The 25,061-nt window shown below is 51.2% G+C and overlaps 1 protein-coding gene and 1 long non-coding RNA gene across 2 annotated transcripts; one reads left to right on the plus strand and one right to left on the minus strand.

Moving 5' to 3' along the window:
• Positions 1-7,285: 7,285 nt before the first annotated feature.
• Positions 7,286-14,589, minus strand: AP5S1 (adaptor related protein complex 5 subunit sigma 1). The gene is made up of 3 exons (XM_081097602.1): positions 14,304-14,589; positions 12,286-12,474; positions 7,286-9,809 (listed from the first exon to the last, which is right to left on the minus strand). The coding sequence occupies exons 2-3, from the start codon at positions 12,456-12,458 to the stop codon at positions 9,383-9,385; spliced, it is 600 nt and encodes a 199-aa protein (XP_080953728.1). The 5' UTR covers positions 12,459-12,474; positions 14,304-14,589; the 3' UTR covers positions 7,286-9,382.
• LOC308523568 lies at positions 14,125-14,981 on the plus strand. Its single transcript, XR_013996360.1, has 2 exons — positions 14,125-14,248; positions 14,323-14,981. It is a non-coding gene; the product is annotated as an uncharacterized lncRNA (long non-coding RNA).
• Positions 14,982-25,061: the final 10,080 nt, after the last annotated feature.

The raw sequence follows: 25,061 nt of genomic DNA on the forward strand, positions 1-25,061 counted from the left end.
GCCCCGCCTCGGCTCCGATGCCCGGATTCCTGGGCCAGACCCAAGCTCACGGAGGGCGGGAGGCTCGCTCTTCCAGGAGGTGTCACCCCGAAAACTGTCAAGTCTCGGAGGAGGGCGGTAACTCGCGTCGGAAAATCCGGAGCAGGCCCCGCCCGGGGGTCACCCTGAGCCTGCGGGCGCCTGGAGCGCAGCAGCCGGAGCCGTCTCCCTCCGGCCCCAACTCCCCCGCGCGCCCCGCGCCCCCCACCTCCCGACCCCCGGTGCTGGAGGCGGCGCGTGGAGCCCCCGCTGCCCGGAGCCCCGCGCGCTCTGTCCCCGACCCCGACCCCGACCCCGTGCGCCCCAGACCCCGTGCGACCCGGCGGCCCCCGAGGCCAACTCGGCCCCTGCCTCCGCGGGAAACCTCTCGGAAAGGCGTCCGTGCGTCCGGACCCCACCGGACCTTACCTCCGGGAGCCACCACCCGGCGACCTGCCGACCGCCGCCGCCTCCAGCCGGAACTCTCCCCGCGGGCGGGAGGCGGGGCCACTGCCAGGCGACGGGGGCGGGACTGCGCCGGGCTCGCGGGGGCAGCTGGGCGGCGGCCGCGGGCGCTGGGCCTCAGCTTGGGGCTTGGATCCGCTGGGCCCGCGCTCCGGACCGACCGACCGACCGACCGACCTAGGTTCTTGCTGGGGCTCTAAGGAGCAGGTTGTTTTCTCTCCTTGTCCGTCTCGTGCACCTTTCAGGGCAAGTCCCGGGTCAGGCTAGAAACCGAGTGGGCGGCCCACCCGGTGGTCCGAGGCCAGTTCGTTCCCGCGCTTCCTGCGCGAAGCACCCCCTCTTCCCGCGGAGATTAAGGGGTGAGGGGGTTAGGTCGTTCGCTCTTGGACGCCCAGGGCCTGGCACACGGTTAGTGCTGGTAGTGTCCGGTGACTCAAAAAGTTTACATGGATGCGAGAGCCCGGCCAGGAGACCGCGCATGCTGGGCCCCGGGAGGCAGGTTCCAGGCGCAGGGCATGAGCGCCAGGCTTGGCTCGCCCGGCACCCTGGGTGTGGGAAAGGTTTCTTGGTCCCCGTGGGTACCTCCCCGCAGTGCTTGCCAGCCGCCGTGTCCTTCCTCTGATGGGGCAGAGGACACTTGCTGGGCAGAAGCCAGCACTTTTGAGCGCCTACTGTGTTCCAAGTACAGGCTTAAAGTCCATTATCTTAGGGCCCATTAAATCTTTCACAAAAACGAGACAGAATGGTGTGGGGAGTTTCCTGTTTTAAAGAGAAATTTAAAAGATTTGGGGATGTGTTTGGCCGGCCGTTCTTACTAAAGTTTATAAACATACGCCAACCCTATCACCACTCCTGGGTATGCATCTACCTAGATCATACACAATAGATAATGTTCATAGTGGCTTTAAAAAAATGTATATCTTTTCATTGATTTCAGAGAGGAAGGGAGAGGGACAGGGAGAGGGAGAGGAGGGAGAGGTCAATGATGAGAGAGAATCATTGATCGGCTGCCTCCTGTACGCCCCACACTGGGGACGGAGCCCGAAATCCGGGTATGTGTCCTGACCAGGAATCGAATCGTGAGCTCCTGGTTTGTAGGTTGAACTTCAACCACTGAGCCACACCAGCCAGGCCATAGTGCCTTTATTTGCAATAGGCAAAGTTTGGAAACAACCCAAGGATCCATCAGCAGGAGAATGGAGAGAGAGACAAACTCTGGTGTGCTCACATCATGGAATAGTATACAACAGAGAAACAGAACAAACTATCGATACACACAACATGGCTGACTCACAGGATGAATGGGCACTGTGGCCAACCAAGCCATGCTCTCTGTCCCCCGTCACAAAGTCAAGTCCAAAAACAGGGAAAACTCATCCACATAAATAGAAATCAGCCCACCAGGAGTGGCTCAGTTGGTGGAGGGTCATCCTGTGCAGAGGGGAGTGGGGGTGGCAGCTGCCTGGCCCATCCCCCCAGCAGGCATGTGGGGAGGCCTACAGATGGATGGATGTTTCTCTCTCACATCAGTGTTTCTCCCTCTAGCTCTCCCTTCCTCTCTCTAAGGATGTCCTCAGGTGAAAATTTAAAAAAAGAATCAAATCATTAGTTACCTCTGAGGATGTTGAGGGTGGCGTACAAGGGGGCCTTCTGGTGGGAAGGACATACTGAGTATCTTGATGTCAGTGTTAGGTACATGGGCTTGTCCAGATGTACACTTAAGATCGTTACACTCTATGCTGCAACTTAAAAAAGATACCTGAGGGGTTAAAAGTTTTGGCCAAGATCACATGCAAACGCCTGAGTACATACCTGTCTCTAAAGCCGGTGCTCCCAAACTGAGCCATAGGAAGATGCCTGAACACTTTTCAGGTGAGATTTTATTCTTTTACTGGTAACTTTGTGTACATTTTACAACATTCAGCATTTACAAAATGTTAACATCACACCTAAACTCAACTAACTTTAATAAAGCCAGCTCTGCCTTGTTTGGCCAAGACAGGGTGAACATTGATTGGTTCCAAAATTATTCCTGCCTGCTACGGACCCCAAATCCAGTGACTTCGTATCTAATCCTTGCAGGCAAGAGCAATGTGGTGACTTGCTTTCAAATTCATTTATTACCCGTTTTTGCTGGACCTCACAAGACATTAAAAAAAAAAACAAGAGCCCTGGCCAGATTGGCTCAGTGGATAGAGCGTCAGCCTGGGGACTGAAGGGTCCCAGGTTCGATCCCGGCCAAGGGCACATGCCTGGGTTGCGGGCTCAATCCCCAGTGGGGGGTGTGCAGGAGGCAGCCGATCAATGATTCTCTCTCATCATTGATGTTTCTATCTCTCTCTCCTTCTCCCTTCCTCTCTGAAATCAATAAAGAAATATATTTTAAAAAAGAAAACAAACAGGAAAAGGAACAGCTTCCTCAAAAACACTGTGAGATACTTACTCCATTTGGGATATTATAACAAAAATATCATCGTCCCAGCCGGTTTGGCTCAGTGGATAGAGCATCATTCTATGGACTGAAAGGTTCCAGGTTTGATTTCGGTCAAAGGCACATGCCTGGGTTTCGGGTTTGATCCCCAGTGCGGCGGGGGGGGGGGGGGGGGGGGCGGCGGGGGGAGTTGGGGATGGGGGGAGCATGCAGGAGGCAGCTGATCAATGATTCTCTCTCATCCTTGATGTTTCTATCTCTCTCTCGCCCTCTCCCTTCCTCTCTGAAATCAATTATATATATAAAACATATCATAGACTGGGTGGCTTAAACAGCGAACATTTATTTCTCAGTTCTGGAGTCGGGAAGTCCAAGATTTGGTGTCTGGTAAGGGTCTGGTTCCTGGTTCATAGGCATCGTCTTCTCACTGTGCCCTCACATGGCAGAAGGAGCAAGGGGGCTTTCTGGGTCCTTCTTTAAAAGAAGAACCAGCCAGTGTGGGTCAGAAGTTGAGTGTTGACCCATGAACCAGGAGGTCTCGGTTTAGTTCCTGGTCAGGCCACATGCCTGGGTTTGGTTTTAGGCTAGATCCCCAGTAAGGGGTGTACAGGAGGCAGTCGATCAATGGTTCTCTCTCATCACTGGTGTTTCTGTATCTCTCTCCCTCTCCCTTCCTCTCTCTAAAATCATTAAAAAAAACTTAAAAAACTTAAAAAAAATTTGGCTTTTAAAAAAAAAGAAGAGCAAGTACTAATTCCATTGCTGGAGGCTTCACTCTTACGACCAAATCATATCCCAAAGACCCCACCTCCAAATCTCCAAATCCCATCACATTGGGGATTAGATTTCAATATATAAATTAGGGGGAGGGGAGGGGAGGACGGGCAGACATAAACATTCAGTTTATAGCAGATATCAACCATTAAGATAGCTATTATTAAAACAAACAGAAAATGGCAAGTGTTTGGGTCAAATAAAACTGGCTATTTATATTATCTTTTACTGTTGATTGCATACCACCCTATTACATGAGTAGAATTCACTGATTATTGCCCATTTATTACTGGAAGGGCGAACCCACAGAGTGATCTATATGCTCCCCCAGTGAGGGCCTTGGAGCCTCCTCCCCAGGAAAGCTCATTCCCAGGCAGGTGGCCATGTCTGCAGGCCAGTGCCCCAAGGAAGGCTGTGGCTCATGTGGCTGCCATGTGATGACTCGGCAACCACCAGCTCACATTTCCTCTAGGCAACAAAGTCAGGCCCAAAGACAGTGCCAGAGGGCCCAAAAAGGGACATGTTCTCATGTCTGAGTCCCTTCAGGGAACTCTTTAAAACTGAAAAACAAAATATGATCACTACCTTTACAATCTCATTTCATGTAAGTTTCTAAGCTGTTGTTCTTTAAACTTTTATATTTTCATCTGTTAGTTTTAGTACAGATGTTAGTAAAATATATGTACTCAATAAATCTGGGGGGAAATTGACATATGCTCATATAGTTCATATAAGGGAAAACAGACATGTTGGGTGAAGAAAATCAGTCTGTACTCAAAATGCCACCACCCAGATAAAACTGCTAGTGATGCTCTGGTGTCTTTTCTTCTAGTATTTTCTTTTCCTCAGGCTTCAGTGCCCCTTGCCTTGACAAGCCACATGAGATGGCTCAAGTCATGATCTAGGATATGACAGGGTCTCTGGTATGAGCCCTATCTCAGTGGTCTCAGAAGGTGGGGGCTTGGGCCATGTCAGCTCATGGGTCAGTCCCTGCTGCATCCAGCTCCTCCAGAGCTGTCCAGCCCCTGTGGTCAGCATGGCCTCCTCATCAGCCCCTCAGGAGCTGCCATCATGCTATTCATTCCTGAGAACCACTGGCATAGTTGCTTGGCAACCGACATTTAAATGGGGGCTGGTGGGAAACGGAAAGGAGTGCACGAGCAGGACATGCCTTTGAAGTTAGATATCAGAATTCCGAAAATTCAGGCTTCCTCCAATGCAGACATTTCCGTGGCCACATCCCTCCATGGCCCCAGCTTCCTACCACACTGCTGGTGCCCTGCCTGCTGTCAGCCCTTCTTTGCTGTCTCTTGTCTAAGGGCCCTTCCCCCAGGATCTGGAGTTCAGTGAAGAAAACAGAAACCACTCTAGGTATTATGTGCATGGAAGCGTTTTTTTTACATGATGCATAATTTACATTCCATGAAATACACCAATGTTAAATGTGCAATTTGATTAATTTTTATCCAAGTAAATACCTGTGTGACCAGCGCTTTGATCAAGATCGGGAATATTTCCATCTCCCCAGAAATGTCCCTTGTAATCCTTGTTTATTAATCTCCACCCCCAATCATTATTCTGATTTTATCACCACAGTTTAGTTTGACCTGTCCTTGAATTTAATATAAATGGAATCAGATAATATATACTATTTTGTGTCTGGCATCTTTCACTCAACATGTTTTTGACATCCATGTATGTTGTTGCATGTTATCAGGAATTTGCTTTCATGTTGAGTCATAGTCCATTATATGATATCACAATGTGTTTATTCATTCTATATATTTTTTTAATATTTTAAAAATATATTTTATTGACTTTTTACAGAGAGGAAGGGAGAGGGATAGAGAGTTAGAAACATCGATGAGAGAGAAACATCTATCAGCTGCCTCCTGCACACCCCCTACTGGGGATGTGCCCGCAACCAAGGTACATGCCCTTGACCTGAATCGAACCCGGGACCCTTTAGTCCGCAGGCTGACGCTCCATCCACTGAGCCAAACCAGTCAGGCATTCTATATTTTAATGAACTATTTGGGCTTTTCCAGGTTCAGGCTATTAGGAATAAAACTGTATGAGCATTCACATATGTCTTTTTGTGGAGTTACACACTTATTTAAAAAGTGTTGGACAATAGTCCTAACCGGTTTGGCTCAGTGGATAGAGTGTCGGCCTGTGGACTGAGGGTCCCAGGTTCGATTCTGGTCAAGGGCATGTACCTTGGTTGCGGGCGCATCCCCAGTGGGGTGTGTGCAGGAGGCAGCTGATCGATGTTTCTCACTCATTGATGTTTCTAACTCTCTATCCCTCTCCCTTCCTCTCTGTAAAAAATCAATAAAAATATTTAAAAAAAAAAAGTGCTGGACAATAGGGTAGGGCATGTTTAGCTTTATTAGAAGCTTTCAAACACTTCTGCGAAGGGTTTGTACCACTTTACACTCCCACCAGCAGTATATTTATTGATGGTTCAAGGTGCTATAGTCCACGCCTCTTCTTCACCAACACTTGACATAGTCAGTTTTTTTCACAGGAAGGAATTTAATATAGGAAGTTAGTTGGTTGGAAAATCGTGAGGGGGCTGGAGCAGCCGGAGTCAGGAGGCTGCTATCGCAGGAACTGACTTCGAGAGCACATCACTGTAAAACCGTGGTCAGAGGTGAGGGGGACACTGCTGCCGCCCCCGGCTCCACAGAGCTCTGTCTCAACATCTGGTTGACACAGGAATACTGAGTCTGGCTGCTGAAACTGGCTCGAGAGCCTCACGTCTTTGTGTCCTTGCTGTCAGCAGAAGATGGTCTCTAACCCCCAAACCTCTGATGGGGCACCTAACTGTCAGACCTTGGTTTATAGTCATAACTCGAGCTGCAAAGGAGTCTTGGAAATGTAGTTTTTTTCCTTTCCGGCCTCTGCAAAAGATAGGAAAGCACCCTGTGGGGAAGGAGAGGGCGCCAGCTGTATCGGTTGGCTTTTTAAAAAATATATATGTTTTATGGATTTTTAGAGAGAGAGGAAGGAAGAGGGATAGAAAGATAGAAGCATCAATGAGGGAGGAACAATTAATTGGCTGACTCCTGCACGCCCTACTGGGGATCGAGTCCGCCACCCGGATATGTGCCCTGACCGGGAATCAAACCGTGACCTTCTGGTTCATAGGTCAACACTCAAACACGGAGCCACACCGGATGGGCTTTTATTTTTTTATTTTTTTAAAATATATTTTATTAATTTTTTACAGAGAGGAAGGGAGAGAGATAGAGAGTTAGAAACATCGATGAGAGAGAAACATCGACCAGCTGCCTCCTGCACATCTCCTACTGGGGATGTGCCCGCAACCCAGGTACATGCCCTTGACCGGAATAGAACCTGGGACCCTTCAGTCCGCAGGCCGACGCTCTATCCACTGAGCCAAACCGGTTTTGGCTGGATGGGCTTTTTAATGTAAGCAATAACACTGTTATTTTCTGAGAATTCGTTCTTATTCTCTGCTGTTCCTCTCTTTGCTTTATGGGAGTGATATCTTCCTGAATCTAATTACTGAGAATAATAATTAGAGAGCCCCCCCACACCCTTTTTAATTTTTATTTTATTTATTTTTTTACCACCCCTTTTTAGAAATAATCCTCTCACGTCCCCTGCATGGTTTTCCCCTGAAACCATTTTTATTGTTTTTTAATTTAGTTTCGCTTTCCCCAGATGTCCGGTGAACTTTGCATAAAACTGAGGCAATAAAAAGCACTGAGGAAGTTGTGTGTGCACCTCCTGGCCAGCTCCCTTTCAGGGTGTCCACGTGGGGGACTCACCCGTAGAAGAGCCTCTACAGGCTGGAAGAGGAGGGTTTTCATACATGGGGCTCTTCTGTTTCCTTAGATGAGTGTGGTGCTCAACCTGCCTGATTCAGGCCAGTGACTCTTCGGGCTGTCTGGTAAAATCTAGAGGCCAGAACAATGTTTTGTTTTGTTTTGTTTTGTTTTGTTTTTGGGGGGGGGGGGGCGGGGGTTAACCCTCAATCAGTAGCTACCCTCAAAGGAGGCACATAAGGAGACAGGGGTGTTACGGCAGACAAGAGGCAGAGACCCCCCAAGAGGCCTCTTGGGGGCATCCTTAACCATGAAGGCTCAGACACCCAGCTCAGGGCCACACAGAAAGGCATTTACTCAGAGGAACGGAAATGCATTAATTCAATTCACAGAAATGGAGGGTGAAATTGTCACTGGGTCGTGCCACATTATTAATCTTTAAACTTCCATTAACTTTCTTGTATTCTCCCCGACATACCCTCTCACACAAGGAGACTGAACTCATCAAGAGAAGATAGCTAAGCCTGCAGCCTGGAACCAGATGAGGAACCCAAGGACCACAACGAAGAAACCGGTTTGTGCCTTGGCCAGATGGCTCAGTTGGTTTGAGCGTCGTCCCGTACACCACATTGATGTTTCTCTTCTCTCTCTCTCTCTCTCTCTCTCTCTCTCTCTCTCAATCAATCAATCAATCAATCAAAGCATATCCTTGAGTGAAGATTAAAAAAAACACTGGTAAGCGCTGGAAAAATCCAAGATGGCATCTGAAACCCCTTCCCACGTAACCTTTGACAAACTTTCCTTCATGCCCAGGGATGGAGGCTTAACATTAAAATGATACATGCAATGTATGGCTAGGCCTGCTCCAAGCATGTTTGGGAACAGTGCATGCTCCCTTAGCAAGCCCAGAACCCTCCACCCCTCCTTGGGAATCTCTGTCCCTGAGCCTGCCTAACGACTCCCCCACGAAAGCCTTTAAGACTTTCCTAGGGGAGGGAGGGAACAGAGGTGGAAGAGGGCATAGAGGAGATTAATGGTGACGGTAAAAATAAAAATAATAAAATAAAATTAAAAAAAGACTTTTCTAACTCTCCAGAATTGGGGAGAAGGGATCTGTTGAGCACAACTCGTCCTTCTCAATCCCTTGGCCAAAGAATAAACTCTCTGATCTACTTTACAGAACAGTTTCATTTTATTGGCGTGAGCAACACTGAGCAGAACCACCACGATCTTGGGTCCCTGTCCTACAGGGGTCAGTGACAAAATCATATAGTCGGTGCTTTTAATTCAAAATGAGAAAGATAACATCATCCAGGCCAGATTTCTTACACCCGCCTGATGGCACCTTCTCTCCCTGCGGATGAGGGAAGCGCAGGATTATCTTGAGGCTGCTTGGCAAGCATGGACTGAGCCCGAAAGGACCTACAGAATCCCCCTGAATGACTGACATATTTGTGAACTGTGGTGGAGCTGAGTCTCAGGCTCCTTTTGTATGGTGATGACTGTGCGTTTGGGAAAAGAACATAGGCCGAGTTCCAGGCAGCTGATCCTCACCACCCCAGCACCACCCTGGCACTCGGAGCTGGTGCACTGTAGAGGACTGGCGGATGGGAATGGGAGAAAGTGGAGTCAAGGGCGAGAGGGGCTGCCCTTGGTAGCAGTCTGAATAAGTCATGAGGCACCTCCAGGCACAGACTGTTCTGTGATTCTTCACCTCTACCTTCTGCCCTGCCCCCTTTTCTGCCAGCTTGTCCCATCCACTTGTCCTGGGTGTGGCAGCACACCAGAGCTGGGAGCAGGCTGGGTAGGAGGTAGATGCCAAGTTTTACCAGGTTGTGTGTCTGAACATCCTTGTCCTTCCTCAATGCCCTCTCGCAAAGTCCCATGCAGTGAGGGGTCAGCGGGGCCAGGCAGCACTGAACTCCTTCTCCAGACTCTGGACAAACTGGTCATTGAGGAAGAGCAGCTGACCATGGGGCAGGAAGCGGGTGAGGATGCCCTCGATTCGGTCAGCCCGCAGCAGGAGATTGGTGCCAGGGGCCAGCAGCCGGAGGTGGTCGAGGAGGAGGCGTGCCAGCAGCCGAAGTGTGTTCTCTGCCAGCAGCAGGTTCTCGTGGGCATCCAGCACCAGGGCGAAGCCTAAGGAGAGCACGCCCAGCCACACCACTGTCCGAGGCTCCCGGAAAGGGTCCCCTGCCGCCAGGCGGAAGGCCCCTCGTGGGGCCTCGTGCAGGGGCATCGGCTCATCTGAGGGCTGGGGCTGCAGATCCGTGGGAGGCCTGCCGGACGCCTGCTGCTGCAGCCGGCACATGGACTCCACCTGCCTGGGGAGAGTGGGTGGGTCACCAACTTCTGTCATCCTCCTGACCATCCGTGGAGCTGGGAGCTGCCATTGTCCCCATATCTCAGATATAGACACTGAGCCCCAGAGAGACTAAGTGACCTGCCCAGGGCCACAGAGAAGGAAGTGTGAGCTGGAACAGAAATCTAGACTCCAGCCTCCAGGCCCTGAACCACTTCACTCAGTGTGGCCAAGAGAAGGCAGATTTTGAACAGAATTCCTTGGGCTGAAAAAGGGCACCAGGGGAAGAAATCCTGACCCATCTGCTTCCTCAACATAAAGAAAAGCAACCAATGAGAAGCCACGTCTAACACGGGCTGCCCAAACTCTCCACCCACTTTCCCTCCTGTAACCCTCTCCAAATGCAAAAGAAAGATCTTTCTCTTGGCCATCCAGGCTTTTGAAGGCACTCTCTCATTTCTCCTGAACTGCCCTCCAATTTGGGCCATGCACAGGCTGGTCTTAAAGCAATGTTTGGTTTTCTGTGCCACACAAGGGGGCAGAGGTCCAGAGGAACAAGAGGATGGCGGAGGTCTGACACCAGGTTGTCTCAGAGTGTTAATCCTCCTGCCAGAACGCACAGAGACCGGGTTCTGGCACCCACGGACTCAGTCTGGGATGGGAAGGTCCAAGCCCAGGCACTCCAACTGGAACACTGTTTCCCAAACTGTACTCTAGATCCCAGGCACTCCAACTGGAACACTGTTTCCCAAACTGTACTCTAGATCCCAGGCTTTCGGAAGGCTCTGAGCATGAGGGCTTCCTTTGCACCGTATTCCCTCTCCTACTTAGAGATGTATAAAGCCTACAGGCACACTAAAGGCCCTGAGAATTCTTGCACTGCAAAGCATGTCTAATCTATACTGGTGCTTGCTGCCTACAGTCAAATCCCACCTCTATGGCCTTCTAGCAGCATAATCTTGTGTAGGTTACGTTCCTTAAACTCTCTCTACTTCAGTTGACTCATCTGTAAGGTGGGGATAATAACTGTACCTATGAGTTCATACACATGAACTATGTATGTGTATACATACATATATACACATAAGTGTGTATACATGCTTAGCACATATTTCAGGTTCAATAAATCTTAGCTAAACAATAATAAAGGCATTAATACTTTCTTTAACCCTTTTGCACATAACACTTGTGAACAACTATAAAAGACTCTTTGGAAAATACGACTCTAAAACTTCCTCTCTGATTCTTAGTCCCCCTGTTTCTTGTGCTCCCCAGAAAACCTATCACAATTAGGCATGTATTCAATGAAGTTGTGGGGCTGATACCACTGTAATTAATCCAGTTATTAGCAGGAAAGTAGCAGGGGGATGGCCAAATGGTAAGAGCGTGCCATTTGTGCAGCTTTGCCAAGAAGCTGCAAAGCCACCGGTCTATTCCCCGCAGATCTCTGGGGGAAGAGTCTGTACAGGGGAGGAATAGAGCATGCCCAGTAAAGTATAGGTGACATAAAGTCTAGTCTGTCAGTTACAGCTGGGAACAATTCATTGGTCAGAGTAGGTGTAGCCACTGCAAGCACAGGAAGATTTAAGCTACTTAGCTCCTGCCCTAGCTGGTTTGGCTCAGTGGATAGAGCATCGGCCTATGGACTGAAGGGTCCCAGGTTCGATTCTGGTCAAGGGCACATGCCCGGGTTGCGAGCTCGACCCCAGGTCAGGGTGTGCAGGAGGCAGCCGATCAAAGATTCTCTCTCATCATTGATGTTTCTATCTCTCTCCCTCTCTGAAATCAATAAAAATATATATATATATTTTAAAATATATTTTATTGATTTTCCACAGAGAGGAAAGGAGAGGGATAGAGAGTTAGAAACACAGATGAGAGAGAAACATTGATCAGCTGCCTCCTGCACACCCCCTACTGGGGATGTGCCCGCAACCAAGGTACATGCCCTTGACCGGATTCGAACCTGGGTCCCTTCAGTCCGCAGGCCGACGCTCTATCCACTGAGCCACAGTGGTTAGGGCAATAAAAATATTTTTTAAAAAAAGATACTTAGCTTCTACACAAAGGAGTTCCCTCTCTGTCTCTCGGTTCACTCGGGACTCTTGTTGCAGGGGATTCGCTCCTTGGCTCCCCTGCATTTGCCCACGTGGTTCACAACCATGTAGACCCCACACACAATGGACTAATGGACTGTAACTAGCCTAATGCTGTGCGGGACCCAGCGCCACCATGGAACGGAAACTCTGGACACTGCCCTTGCTTCTAGCTCTGCTGAATCCCCAGCTGCATCTCTTCCTGGACTGGATGAAGGGAAGTGGGATCTTGGGAATGCAGGGATGTAATTCCACGTAAATGAAAATAACTCATCCTCCTGGGCGAGCCTCAGAAAATTATTTTTGTCAAGAGATCCTAAGGACCCATCCCCCAGCACCCAGTGAGGAAAGGGATCCCCCACTTCCACCAATAACAGAGCTATACTAGGTTATGTGGTTTACCTGGCCACAGCCAAAATCTGCTCCTTGCAGAGGAGCCTGTCCCTCTCAGCACGGTGTGGTTGTGGGTCATCAGGTGAATTCTCGGCACCGAAGACGCAGGAATAGAGCACTCGGCAAAGGCCCTCCTCTGCCTGTGGGGCCCTCAAGGTGTGGATGAGGAAAGCGTGGACCATGGCTCCAGGGTGGGTGCTACAGGGAAGCCAAACACCTCAGTGAGATGAGTGTGAAACCCCCAACAGGGGAGGCAACCACAGAAAGGGTCTGGCCCAGCAAGGTCTGGAAGTCTGTATGGAGGCTGGTGTGGCTGGTCACTGGTCCTCCTCACCCACCCAAGACACACCCCCGGCCTCTGAATAAGTCTGGCCAGCACCACCTCTGCCCATAACAGCCTGGGAGTGAAGAAATCTGACAATCTCAAATTCAGTTCTACAAAACAACTGGCCAGGAATATGCAAAAGTGTCCAAGTCATGAGAGTCAAGGGAAGCTGGAGAGCTGCTCCAGAATGAAAGACTAAAGAAACCAAAACAGTTGAAGGCAAGGTATGTTCCTGGATGGGATCCCGATCCAAGAAAAAGGAAGTTTCGATAAAGGGCATTATTAGGACAACTGGAAGCATTTAAATATAGACTACACGTTAGATAATAGTTTTGATCAGTATCTCCTGATTTTGAACACTGGGTAATGTCCTTCTTTGTAGAGAATACACACTTATACTGGGCCCGTATGGCCGGTATGCCTGGTATGCCTCAGTGGTTGAGCATGGAGCAGTGAACCAGGTCATGGTTGGATTCCCGGTCAGGGCAAATGTCCAGGGTTGCAGGCCAGATCTCCAGTAGGGGGGGCGTGCAGGAGACCGCCAATCAATGATTCTCTCTCATCACTGATGTTTCTAACTCTCCCTTCCTTTCTGAAATCAATAAAAACATGTTAAAAAGGAATACACACTGATATACCTCTAAACATAGAGGCAAAGGGGCATCACATCTGTAACTAACTTAATTATCATGAGGGATACAGGAATTCTCTATTTTTTTTTATTTTTTTAATCCTCCCCCGAGGGATATTTTCCCCATTGCTTTTCAGAAAAAGTGAAAAAGAAGGAAGGGAGGGGGAGGGAGAGAGGGGAGAGAGATAAAACTTTGATGTGAGAGAGAAACATCAATTGGTTGCCTTCCATGGGCCATGGAGTGGGGGAGGCACAGATCCTGCCACCCAGGTGCTGCCCTTGGCCCCACTGGAACCTGGGACCCTCCCATGGGCCGGTCCACACCAGGGGCTGGTAGGCGCTTTAACCCCTTTAGAGTCACACCGGCCAGGGCACGGGAGTTCTTTCCTTAAAAATTCTTAAAATGTGAGATTATTTCAAAATAAAGACTAAATAATAATTATGATGGTGATGATGATGATCATGATGGTGTCTGAGTGGCTCCATAGCCAGCCAGGGTTCAAAGGCAGGGGGTACACAGTACACAGATATTTGTAGTTAAGTAAAAATAGACCATCGATTTATTTAGTTTTCTTATTCTTATTTTTTAGATATGTTTACTTTTTATTTGTTTTGTTTTACGAGAGAGAAACATCCATGGGCTGCCTCCTGCACGCCCCCTGGGGATGGAGCCCACACCCCAGGCATGTGCCCTGACCGGAAATCCAACCCGTGACCTCCGGGTCAGAGCTCAACCACTGAGCCACACTGGCTGGGCAACATCTTCGACTTAATCTGGTCAGACAGGAAGAAGGTTCGCGAAGGCGCTCTCAGAACCAGAGCCCGCTGACCTCCATTGACCTTCTAACCAGAAGAAGAACGCGTCATCAGCCCTCGCCACGGCGTTTCCCTCACAGAGAAAAGGCAGCAGCACAGACCCTTAACGTCACTGCCTCGCGCAACCCTGCAGCCCAGTGCATTTTGGGGGTTGTAGTTCCTTGCTCCAGCCGGCGAGGGCTATGCAGGGGTACCCTCTCGTGAGTATGCTACCGCTTCAGCCCCCTGCCGCTGTCCTCGAGGCGTCGCACTTACCTTCTTTCTGCTCCCGCAGGCTTCTAACAGGCGCTTCGCTGGCGGGGGAGCAATGGCGGCTGCGCGGCCTCTGGGCGCCTGCGCACCCGAGTCGCGGGCGCGTGCAGGAGGGTGACGGGCGCAGGGTGCGGTGCTCCGTACGCCAGGCGGGGGCGTTCCAGGCGCTCCCACGTTTGGACATCCGGCGCGGGCGACCTTCCTCCTCCCACGTAAGACTCCGAGCTCCGAGCTCCCGGCGTTGCCCACGCCCGTCACTCCTGGACCGGGAATGCAGGGCTCGTCCACTGGCCCCGGTGGCCGCGAGGGGGCGCAGCGACCCGTCCCGTGGACCTTCAGGAAGCGGCCGGGGGGCCGAGTCATCGCCGGAGGGCGGGGTTCCACCCCCATGGTCTCTGCCAGCCCTGTGAGGCTGGCGGGACCTGAACGTGGAGCCCGAGTTCTCAAACAGACCAATATGCGTGGGAATCACTGGGCGTCAGATAAAATGCAGATCGGTGGTTGAGCGTGGACCTATGAACCAGGTGGTCATGGTTCGATTCCCGGTTGGGGCGGGTTGCAGCTGGACCTCCAGTGTGGGGCATGCAGGAGGCAGCCAGTCAATGATTCTCTTATCATTGATGTTTCTATCTCTCCCTCTCCCTTCCTCTCTGAAATCAATAAAAACAAATTTTTTAAAAATGCAGATTCCTGGAAATTATGACTTGGGGGAAAATATGCATATTTGTGCGGTTTGGGGGGGGGGGGGGTGATTCTGGGTTGTGGTTCCTGCAGTGGGTTAAAACTAGGGCTCCGTTTGGAGTAGAATGATTCAAATTCTGGTCCCAGCGTTGTGTCCCTGGCAGGTCAGTCACTTCCCAGCGAAGTCCTTAGGATTTAGCAGGCTGACCAGTCTTCCTTTCACACTCCCACCTCTAACAAGCTCCCCCCTTGTCATCAGAGGCATAGTGGAGAGGCTTATACCTTAAACTTGAAGCAGTGCCAGCTTCCAGAGCCCTGCATGGGGTAAAAGCCCCAATGGGGGCTTGGCCGAGAGGTGTTTGGGGCCCCACAAGGTGTCCTGGGTCTCAGTGCCTGCCTAGGGTGCTCTCCCCGCACAAATACACACTCCTTTTCTTTACCTCTTGGCATGGGAACTGCTGGAGCCTCCCCAGATGTGTCCCAGTGTTCTATTTCTCAAAACCAACACCCCCACCCCCACACTAACTGTTCCCTCAGCCTGGAAGGCTCTTTCCTTTTTATCCTTCAACATGTGCTCAGACCAAAACTTCGGGAAGCCTTCCTGTCCAAACAACCCCTTAGCCTTCAGGTGCCCCTTTTGCACCCAGGGTCAGACTATGATAGTGATGTCCCTGATGGGGATCCTGCCTGATATGGTACTCAGCTAGGGCCATGCACAAGGAAGGCCTGGAGCCAACCCAAACACAGTCCTTGACAACTGAAAAAATGAAGGACAGGGCGCCAGGGCCCTCCAAGGGCATGCACTCTGGGCCCTTCTGCCTCTAGGCCTGAAGGGAGCCTAGAGGGGTGGGCAGGGCATGTGGGCATTTTGACCACAAGTACAACACACAAACTTATTTGTGGATGGAGGGGCAGGACCAGAGTGTGGGGCCTCAGCCGTAAGGCTGGGGTGATGTTGCCTCAGTTCCTGATCCCCAGTCCCTATCACTCTCAGCCAGGACTCGTGTCTGCCAGCTGATTACAGCAGAGAGCTGGCAAAGGGCTCTGGTCACTGGGCGCCACCTGGCATCCAGAATACAGTATTCCAGCCTCTGTCTACTCCTCAGGCAGTGAGTCCAGTCCAAGTCCCAGGCCACTGGGGGGCCAGCCTGTGTGAGGTGCGTGGAGGAAACCGTAGGGAGCAGCTGGCCTGAACAACTATGCTGAAGTCGGTGGGGGACCCAGATGAGGTGGTGTCCAGATAAGTGGGGCAGTCTCAGGTGTCATTCCTGACTTTTTACCCCTCTGCCAGCTTATGCCCCCGAGATCAAAAGCCATGTGCTCCCTGGCCAGTGTGGCTCAGCTGGTTGGAGTGTCATCCCACACACCTAAAGGTGGCATGTTTGATTCATGGTCAGGGCACATACTCAGGTTGAGTTTGATGCCTGGTCAGGGCAAGTGTGGGAGGCAACCAATGGATGTAGCAATGTTTCTCTTTCTCTCTTTCCTTCCCCTCTCCCTCTCTCCTTCCCTCCCTCCCTTCCTTTCTCTAAAATCAATTAAAAACAAACAAACAAACAAAAGTAGCCACAGGGGCACGACTCGTTAAAAAAAAAGCCACCCAACCAGTGTGGCTCAGTGATTGAGCATCGACCCATGAACCAAGAAGTGACTGATCAGGGCACATGCCTGGGTTGCAGGCTCCGTTCCCAGTAGGGGACATTTAGGAGGCAGGTGATTGATGATGTTTTTCTCTCATCGATGTTTCTATCTCTCTATCCCTCTCCCTTCCTCTCTCTCTAAAAAAAAATCAACAAAAACATATCTATATACATAAAAGCCTAAGTGACCGTTATGACCAAACAACCAGAACAACCGGTCAACCAGTTACTATGACGTGCACTGACCACCAGGGGGCAGACGCTCAATGCAGGAGCTGCCCCCTGGTGGTCAGTGTGCTCCCACAGTGGGAGCGCTGCTCAGCCAGAAGCTGTGCTCATGGCTGGTGAGCGCAGCTGTGGCAGCGGGAGCATCTCCTGACTCAACAGCAGCAGCGAGCTGGGATGAGCACAAGCAGTGCACACCAGCACCAGCTCGGGCTCCTCCTGCTGCTTAGCGCACTGCTACATCCCCCGAGGGGTCCTGGATTGTGAGAGGGAACAGGCCAGGCTGAGGGACCACTCCCCTTCCCATGCACGAATCCGTGCACCGGGCCTCTAGTCTACACTAATAAAAGAGAAACATGGTAATTGGCATACAACCGCTACCCTTCCCATTGGCTAATCAGGGCAATATGCAAATTAACTGTCAGCCAAGATGGCGGTTGGCAGCCAGGCAGCTGATGCGAACAGGGAGGCTTGCTTGCTTCAGTTAAGGAGGACTCCAATGTTCCCCGCCTGACTTGCCGGCCTCTCAGCTGTGACTCTAAGCAACTATGTTGCAAATATAGAAGATAAACAAAACCCCAGAAACCTGCTTTACTCAGCAGGGCTTCAGCCAGCCGGACCGCAATATTGTATCAAATACAGACGGTAGCTGAAACCGGTTTGGCTCAGTGGATAGAGCGTTGGCCTGCGGACTGAAAGGTCCCAGGTTCGATTCCGGTCAAGGGCATGTACCTGGGCTGCGGGCACATCCCCAGTGGGAGATGTGCAGGAGGCGGCTGATCGATGTTTCTCTTCCATTGATGTTTCTAACTCTCTATCTCTCTCCCTTCCTCTCTGTAAAAAATCAATAAAATATATTTTAAAAAAAAATACAGACGGTAAACAAAGGCCAGAAAGCTGTTTTCAGCAGCCGAGGCCTCAGAGCTAAAGCTGGCCCAGAATAAAAAAGAAAAAAAGGAGCGGTTGGGAGCTTCAGTCACCCGTCAGCCTGAAAACGGCCCTCAGCCCCTCAGCCAGACTGGCCAGGCACCCCAGTGGGGACTCCCACCCTAAAGGGTGTGTGACCAGCTGCAAACAGCCATCATCCCTTCACCCAGGCTGGCCAGGCACCCAAGTGGGACCCCCACCCTGATCCAGGACACCCTTCAGGGCAAACCAGCCAGCCCCCACCCATGCACCAGGCCTCTATTCTATATAGTAAAAGGGTAATATGCCTCCCGGCACCGGCACCGGGATCAGCGGAGCCGCGAGGCCTCCCGGCACTGGGATCAGCGTGACAGGGGGCAGCGCCCAAACCCCCCCACCCCCCACGGGACCTGCTCTGTGTGTGACGGGGTAGAGCCATAACCTCCCCATCGGCCCTGCCCTGAGTGTGACAGTGCGGCGCCCCAACCCCCTGATCGGCCCTGCTCTGTGGGTGATAGAGGACGGTGCCCCAACCCCCTGATCCACCCTGCTCTGTGTGTGACAGGGGGCGGTGCCCCAACCCCCCAATTGGCCGTACCCTGAGCGTTACTGAGCTTGGCATCGCAACCTCCAGATCCGCCCTGCTCTGTGCATGACAGGGGGCGGCACCCCAACTCCCCAATCGGCCCTGATCTGAGCCCGACCAGGGGCTGCACATAGGGATTGGGCCTGCCCTCTGCCACCTGGGAGCAGGCCTAAGCCAGCAGGTCGTTATCTCCCGAGGGGTCCCAGACTGCGAGAGGGCACAGGCCGGGCTGAGGGACCCCCTCTCCCCCCCGAGTGGACAAATTTTTGTGCACCGGGCCTCTAGTTTAAAAATAAAAAGCCATGTGCACCCCCTGGCAATGGGCAAGGCGACACCTGATTGTTGGTGTGGCTCTTATATCAGCCAGGGCAGAGCAGATGTACAGTCCTTAGTTCATCCTAGCTTGATGCCTATGTTTGTGGCCAGAGCTGTTTCATGCATGGGACACATAAAAAAACACAAAACAAAAAGAGCCGTGTGCTGAGGACAGCGAGGCGAGAAAGAGCCTGGGTCTCTGAAACACACAGAGCCTTCCTGCTGAGTGAGGAACACACACTTTGGTTTTGTTAACTGCTGTGTGGGGCTTCTGTTACATGCAGCCTATCTCCTTCCCAGGTGAGGCAGCAGGATGGAGCTTGGCGTGCAGTAGGCACTCAGTAAATCAATAAATTTTGGCAACTATTAATCCAAAGGCAGAACAGGAAAGCAGAGCTAAAGCAGCTGGGGCCTTCTGGGCTGGTGGCAGCCCAGAGCAGGGGGGTGGATAGGCTGAACTTCCCAGTTCTTCGTGGGGTTATAAGGCCTCTGAAGTGATGAGGGCAGTGTGTGTACATGTTTATGTGTGTGAGGCTTTCATAGTGATTACCCTAGGGACTGGGGTGGGGCCAGGCCCACAGTTAATATGTGGCGATGTGGGTTTGCGGGATTGGCATAGATGGGTGTGTGTGTGACAGAGACAGACAAGAGAAGGGAGAAAAGAAAAATGAAATAAAGCACGACAAAAAAATTAAAGGAGCCTGAAGGAAGCAGACAGATGGCTGGGTTTGAGGCCTGTCCCACCTGCCTAAATGTGACTGGGGGACGGGGGGCATGGGCACAGCTTCCTGCCATTTTCCCTCCTCTCCCTCTGGCTGTGGGCAGAGGGGACTATAGCCTCACTCCCCAGGCCTGCTCCTCTCAGCGGTCTTCTGAGTTTGGCGGAGTGCCCACAGACCCTCACAGCGGCCCCTTCCCCACACCCTGGCCTCCTCTGCTCTCCACCCAGGACCGTGGCCAGCAGCCTGGTATTTGCCTCTGGTTCCCTTGGTGTCACCACTAGGATGCGCTTGATGACACTGACTCCATTTGCAAAGCAGGTTCTATTCCCCACCTACCCAAGCGCAGCAGGGTCCTGAACGGCTGGTGGGCAGCCTGGCTTGGGAAGCTCTGCTGCTTCCCCCAGACATTAGGACCAAGTCCCAGGTCCCACTTCCACTCTCCAGACGCAGGACAGCCTGTTGGCTTTTGACAGCTGGAAACCCTTATCAATGATCTGTGTAGACCCCAAGACTTCAGGCCACACCAGTCAAGCCACCGCCTACTTCTGGACTGCGGAGAGCTATTAGGTGGAATCTGCGAGCCTCAGGCAATGGATTTTTGATTGACTTCCTGCTAAGGCTATCTAGCCATTTCTGGGAGATAAAAGCAGGAAACTATTCTCTGCTTTTTAGAGAAGACCGGCTAGCTGAGACTTAGTGGATGTGGTTGCTCTAGAATAAAGGGGACCAAAGTTGGGCAAGACTTCTCCCTCAACCACTGAGCCAGGCTGGCCCGGCAGGACAGGCTTTATTATCTCCATTTTACAGATGAGGAAACTGAGGCACAGCAAGATCAAGTAACTTTCACCATGTTACACGTATGCAGACGCCGGTGTTCGTGTCAAAAGAGATTGATTTTAGCCTGCTCCTTCCCCTCCCCTTGGGTTTCCCCTTCTTCCCCTGTCCCCTCAGGGTCACCCCAGAGGCTGGCTTAGCTCCTGCCCCCAGCTCCTGGAGGCCACAAGCTTAGCACTAATTACCCCCTACACCCCAGGCCTGGGAACTTCTTCCCACCCAGACTGGTGACTTCCTTACCCAGGGCTCCCAGGCCCAACCCAGGAAGCTCCCTCCCAGCCCTCCTTCAGTGAGCCCCAGGGCCTATGGAAGTAGTCTTGGCTCGGCACCAGGAAGACTCGTCCAAGTGTGATTGGCCCTTTCAAACGGCGGCCTCGTCTTGTTTCCTGCAGGGCTGAGAGCCAGGAGGCCCCACGAGGTGGCTCAGGCCCAGACACGTGAGGCCCTTTCCCCTCCCGCTGCCCCAGGCATGCTGACTCAGAGCCTGGCAGCTGCGGTTGCCACCCCCTCCCAGCGGTGTGCGTGCGTGCAATGTGGGCTGGGTGGGGCAGAGGCAACCCCGCAGCGATGCCTGACGCCCACACACATTCCTGTGGGAGTTGGGTGGGATTGCTTCTTACCTTCTGTCCTATAACCCACTGTCTTCTTTAAACAATAGGCTGTGAATAACTTCACATCACCCAACGTTCTCTCAGGCCTGACTTTCATGGCTGCAAAACAGCCACTTCTCCGTCATTACTCAGCTTCCCTCTCCTGATTGTTTCCAGATCCCGCGTGGCCATGGGCCTCCCTGTCTCAACACCCTCTGCATCAACAGTTTATTGCCTCTGGAAAGTACGGTGCCTGTGTGTTCGGTTCCAGGGATAAAGACTTTTTTACAAATCACAAGTTTTCTAGATGGTTGTGAGCTGTCCGTGGATGGATACAAGCCAGTGACACACAGCCAAATAACTCCACAGTCTCTGTAACTTTTTAAAAGACTCTGATGAGAAGAAAAAAAAAAGCAAGGCTAGCATTTCAGTATAGGAGAGTCAGAAAACAGGCTGGGTCTGTGGCGCACCGGCCCACGCCTGCCAGGCCATGGCTCGTAGAGTCAGCCTTGAGAGCAGAGCTCTTCGCCATCTGCAACAATTAAATTCTCTGGTAAAGAGAGAGAGATTAGAAGTGATCAATTCTGATGAGAATGTGAAGCAACAGAACTCTCAGACACTGCAGGTGGGAAATCAGTTGGCATAGTGACCCTGGAGAACTGCGGAAAATACTACAGCTGGACATACACACTGTACCCAGCAATTCCACTCCCGGGTATATTTTCAGTACAATTGAAATAGTCCCAAATAATCCATGGAGGGCAGAATGAAAATGACCAACTAGTATATTTTGATTGCGGTGGAGGTTACACAACGGTGTGCATTTGTCAGAACTCATAGAACTGTACGCTCAAAAGGGTGAATTTGACTGCATATAAATTATATCTTAATAAAAAAGAAAATTTACTGTCTGGCCGGCATGGCTCAGTGGTTGAACATCGACCTATGTACCAGGAGGTCACAGTTTGATTCCCGGTCAGGGCACATGCCCAGGTTGCAGGCTCAATCCCCAGTAGGGGGCATGCAGGAGGCAGCCAATCAATGGTTCCCTCTCATCATTGATGTTTCTATCTCTCTCTCTCCCTCTCCCTTCCTCTCTGAAATCAATAAAATATTTTTTTTAATTATTGATTTATTTTAGAGAGAGAGAGGGAGAGAGAAAGAGAGAGAAACATCAGTATGTTGTTCCACTTACGTATGCATTCATTGGTTGATTCTTGTATGTGCCCTGACCAGGGATTAAACCCGCAACCTTGAAATATTGGGACGCCACTCTTACCAGCTGAGCTACCCGGCTAGTGCTATACCTTAATTTTTTAATTTAAAAGTCATGATAGAAAAGTATAATGAATAATTCAATTTAGGAGTATATTCATATAATGGAATACTACACCGTGAGGAATAAAGTACTACTAAAGGAAACATGGATGGGTCTCAAAATTATCATGCTGAAGGAAGCCGGACACAAAAGAGTAAGAGCTCTGTGACTTCACATAGATGAGGCTCTAGAACAGGTGAAACTAATCTGTGACAGCGGCCGGAATAGTGGTGACCTCAGAGTGTAGGTAACTGGGAGGGACTATGAAGAAAGGTGGGACTGGAGACACTCCTGAACCTGGAGCTGCGTGCCGGTTCTTCAGGTCTCTGCTCTATGCTTCACATGTGTGCCCTCCAGGAAATATTGACTATTCAACTGAACACACACACACACACACACACGAAAAAAACATTATTTTGTTGCGTGAAGCAAAAAAACATTATTTTGTCCTGTCGTCCCATGCATCAGAGGGTGCTGGGTTCTATTCCTGGGCAGGGCAAATGCCTGGGTTCCTGTCTGAATCCCCAGGAAAGGATGCAGGAAGCAGCTGATGGATGTTTCTCTCTCACATTGATGTTTCTCTCTCTCCCGTTCCCTTCCCTTCTCTCTAAAATCAATTTAAAGAAACAAAAACATAACTTTAATTTTATTATTATTATTTTTTAGTATGAGGGGACGTTTATTAAAGCTGGGGACAGTGAAACAAGGAAGGGCTTAGCATAGAAGAAGCAACAGCAGAGCTGAGGCTGGGCTGCTTTAGCTCATAGGGAAGTCAGAGAAAAGGGAGTCTTGGAGACAGGTTCAGGAATTAGCCCAGGTCCAGCTCCCACTGCCCACGGCGCCCCTGTATCCCTTAGAGCTGTGGTCGGTAAACCACGGCTCGCGAGCCACATGTGGCTCTTTGGCCCCTTCAGTGTGGCTCTTCCACAAAATACCACGTGCGGGCGTGCACGTACAGTGCAATTGAAACTTCATGGCCCATGCGCAGAAGTCGGTGTTTTGTGGAAGAGCCGGTATTTTGTGGAGGAGCCACACTCAAGGGGCCAAAGAGCCGAATGTGGCTCGCGAGCCGCGGTTTGCCAAGCCGCAGTTTGCTGACCACTGCCTTAGAGTTTAGGAGACGCATGCCTGTGGGGGAAGGAGAGAAGGGACGGAATGGCACAGGCACGTTCCCCAGAGGAAGAGCGCGCTGAAAACATTATTTTTTAAAATTGTCACTGCAAGTTACCTGGAGAGCAAGTCCGATGATGCCCAGACCCTGGGCCTGCCTGCTGACTTGGCTAGGCCTGGCACAGGCCAGATTCCCACTTGCGCCCAACCGCATGCAGCTCTTTAACCACGTGAGCCGGCCGCACATGGTTCCTCGCAGACTAGAATTCCTGCCCCACCCTGGCCCAAGCAAAACAACCTTTAAAATTGGCCAGCAGCCCAGGATTTAAACCACTTCCTTGTCTGATCCTCTTCCCTTTATGAGCATCCAGGAAGACAGTTAGAGCTTCTCTTGCTGGAGGGTTGGGGGATTGGGCACCTCTGCTTCATCCCTTGAACTTCCCAGCGTCAGAAGGGACCCTGGCCTGATTTGGAAAGGTGAACCCCTCCCCTAGGCTCAGGCCTGCACCAGGGCCTTCTCTTGTGGAAGTTTTGTCTCCTGGCTTGCCCCAAATCCCCTCCCTGCCCTCCTCTTCTGTTTTCCCTGCAAAATGAGCTGAAAACTGCCCTGGTGAGCTTGAGATAATATATAAAAGTGTCTGGAGCAGACTATGCCCCGTGACTGCAGTTATGACTCTGATGGTGGGTTATGAGGGCAGACATGGCTGTGCATGTCACCGCCTGGCACACAGCCTGGGCTTTGTTAGACACGCAGTGCCCGTAGCTCCCTCCTCCCATGTGGCCTGATCCAGACGGATGGAGTGGGAAGAGTACACTGAGAGCTGAAGCCAGGCAGCCCAGCCCCACCCCCTTGGCTGCTCTGGGACCAAGGCAGGAAGTGAGGAGTGAGACAGTCCTGGATTGCTGGAATGCCTGCTTTGAGTATATCTGCTGTGTGACCTGGGGCAAGTGAGTGCCCGCTCTGGGCAGCGTTGCCTTCCTCCTCTGTAAAACCAGATAGGGGGAGTCAGGAGACCATCTGAGCACTTAGGGTGGGGCAGACAGTTCTCAGCAGGATAATGCTCAGGGCTCACTCTTTTACTCAGGGGCCTGCACAGCTGTTTCTGCGTTTCTGGGGCAAGCTCCCTCACCCAAACAAATGCTGGCCTTTGTGTCAGCTGCCTGCTTGGTGGATGGGGCGGGGGGAGGGGTGTGTGTGTGTGTTCTGGAGTCTTCAGGGCCCCACACTCCCTGAGCAGAGACCCAGTCCCCAGGTACCTACATACACACACACACACGTGTCCTTGTAGGGGGCTCTGGAGCAGGAGTAAAAACCAATCCTTTAGGTGTAACAAACTTGGAGGTCAAGCTGAAGACAGGGCAAGTGTCCTTTAGACTCAGCCTTGGAACCCGGAGTCCCTTCTAATTGCTAGAAATAGCCTCCACATCCCCATCTGCAAAACAAAGTGAGTAATCATCCCACCACCTACTTTGGAAGGTAGATGAACTTCCACAGAAAGTGGTAATGACCCCTGCCCTGTGTGTACTCTGTCAGACAGCATCTTATGTGTACATTTGCAAAGGAGTTCCTGCAATCACCAGCAGCTCACATTGGTGGGGGTGGGGTAGTTAACAGAGCAGTGGTATTCCCAGAGGGTTTCCTGAGACACCAGGTTTGGGCCTGGGACCAATTCTACCAGATTGGTGGTTTCCCATTTGCTGATCTTGAACTCAACATCTCCAAGGTCAGCGGTTCTCAACCTGTGGGTCGCGACCCCTTTGGGGGTCGAACCACCCTTTCACAGGGGTCGCCTAAGACCATCGGAAAACACATATATAATTACATATTGTTTTT

Source organism: Myotis nattereri, assembly GCF_964212035.1.
Source record: "Myotis nattereri genome assembly, chromosome: 8".
NCBI classification, from domain to species: Eukaryota; Metazoa; Chordata; class Mammalia; order Chiroptera; family Vespertilionidae; genus Myotis; species Myotis nattereri.

Bases quoted from the DNA above. Each gene is read 5' to 3' on its own strand.
- AP5S1 (XM_081097602.1), bottom strand. From the start codon at position 12,458: ATGGTCCACGCTTTCCTCATCCACACCTTGAGGGCCCCACAGGCAGAG. The intron at 9,810-12,285 runs GTAAACCACATA...CACTCTCCCCAG, and splicing joins CAGATTTTGGCTGTGGCCAG to GCAGGTGGAGTCCATGTGCC.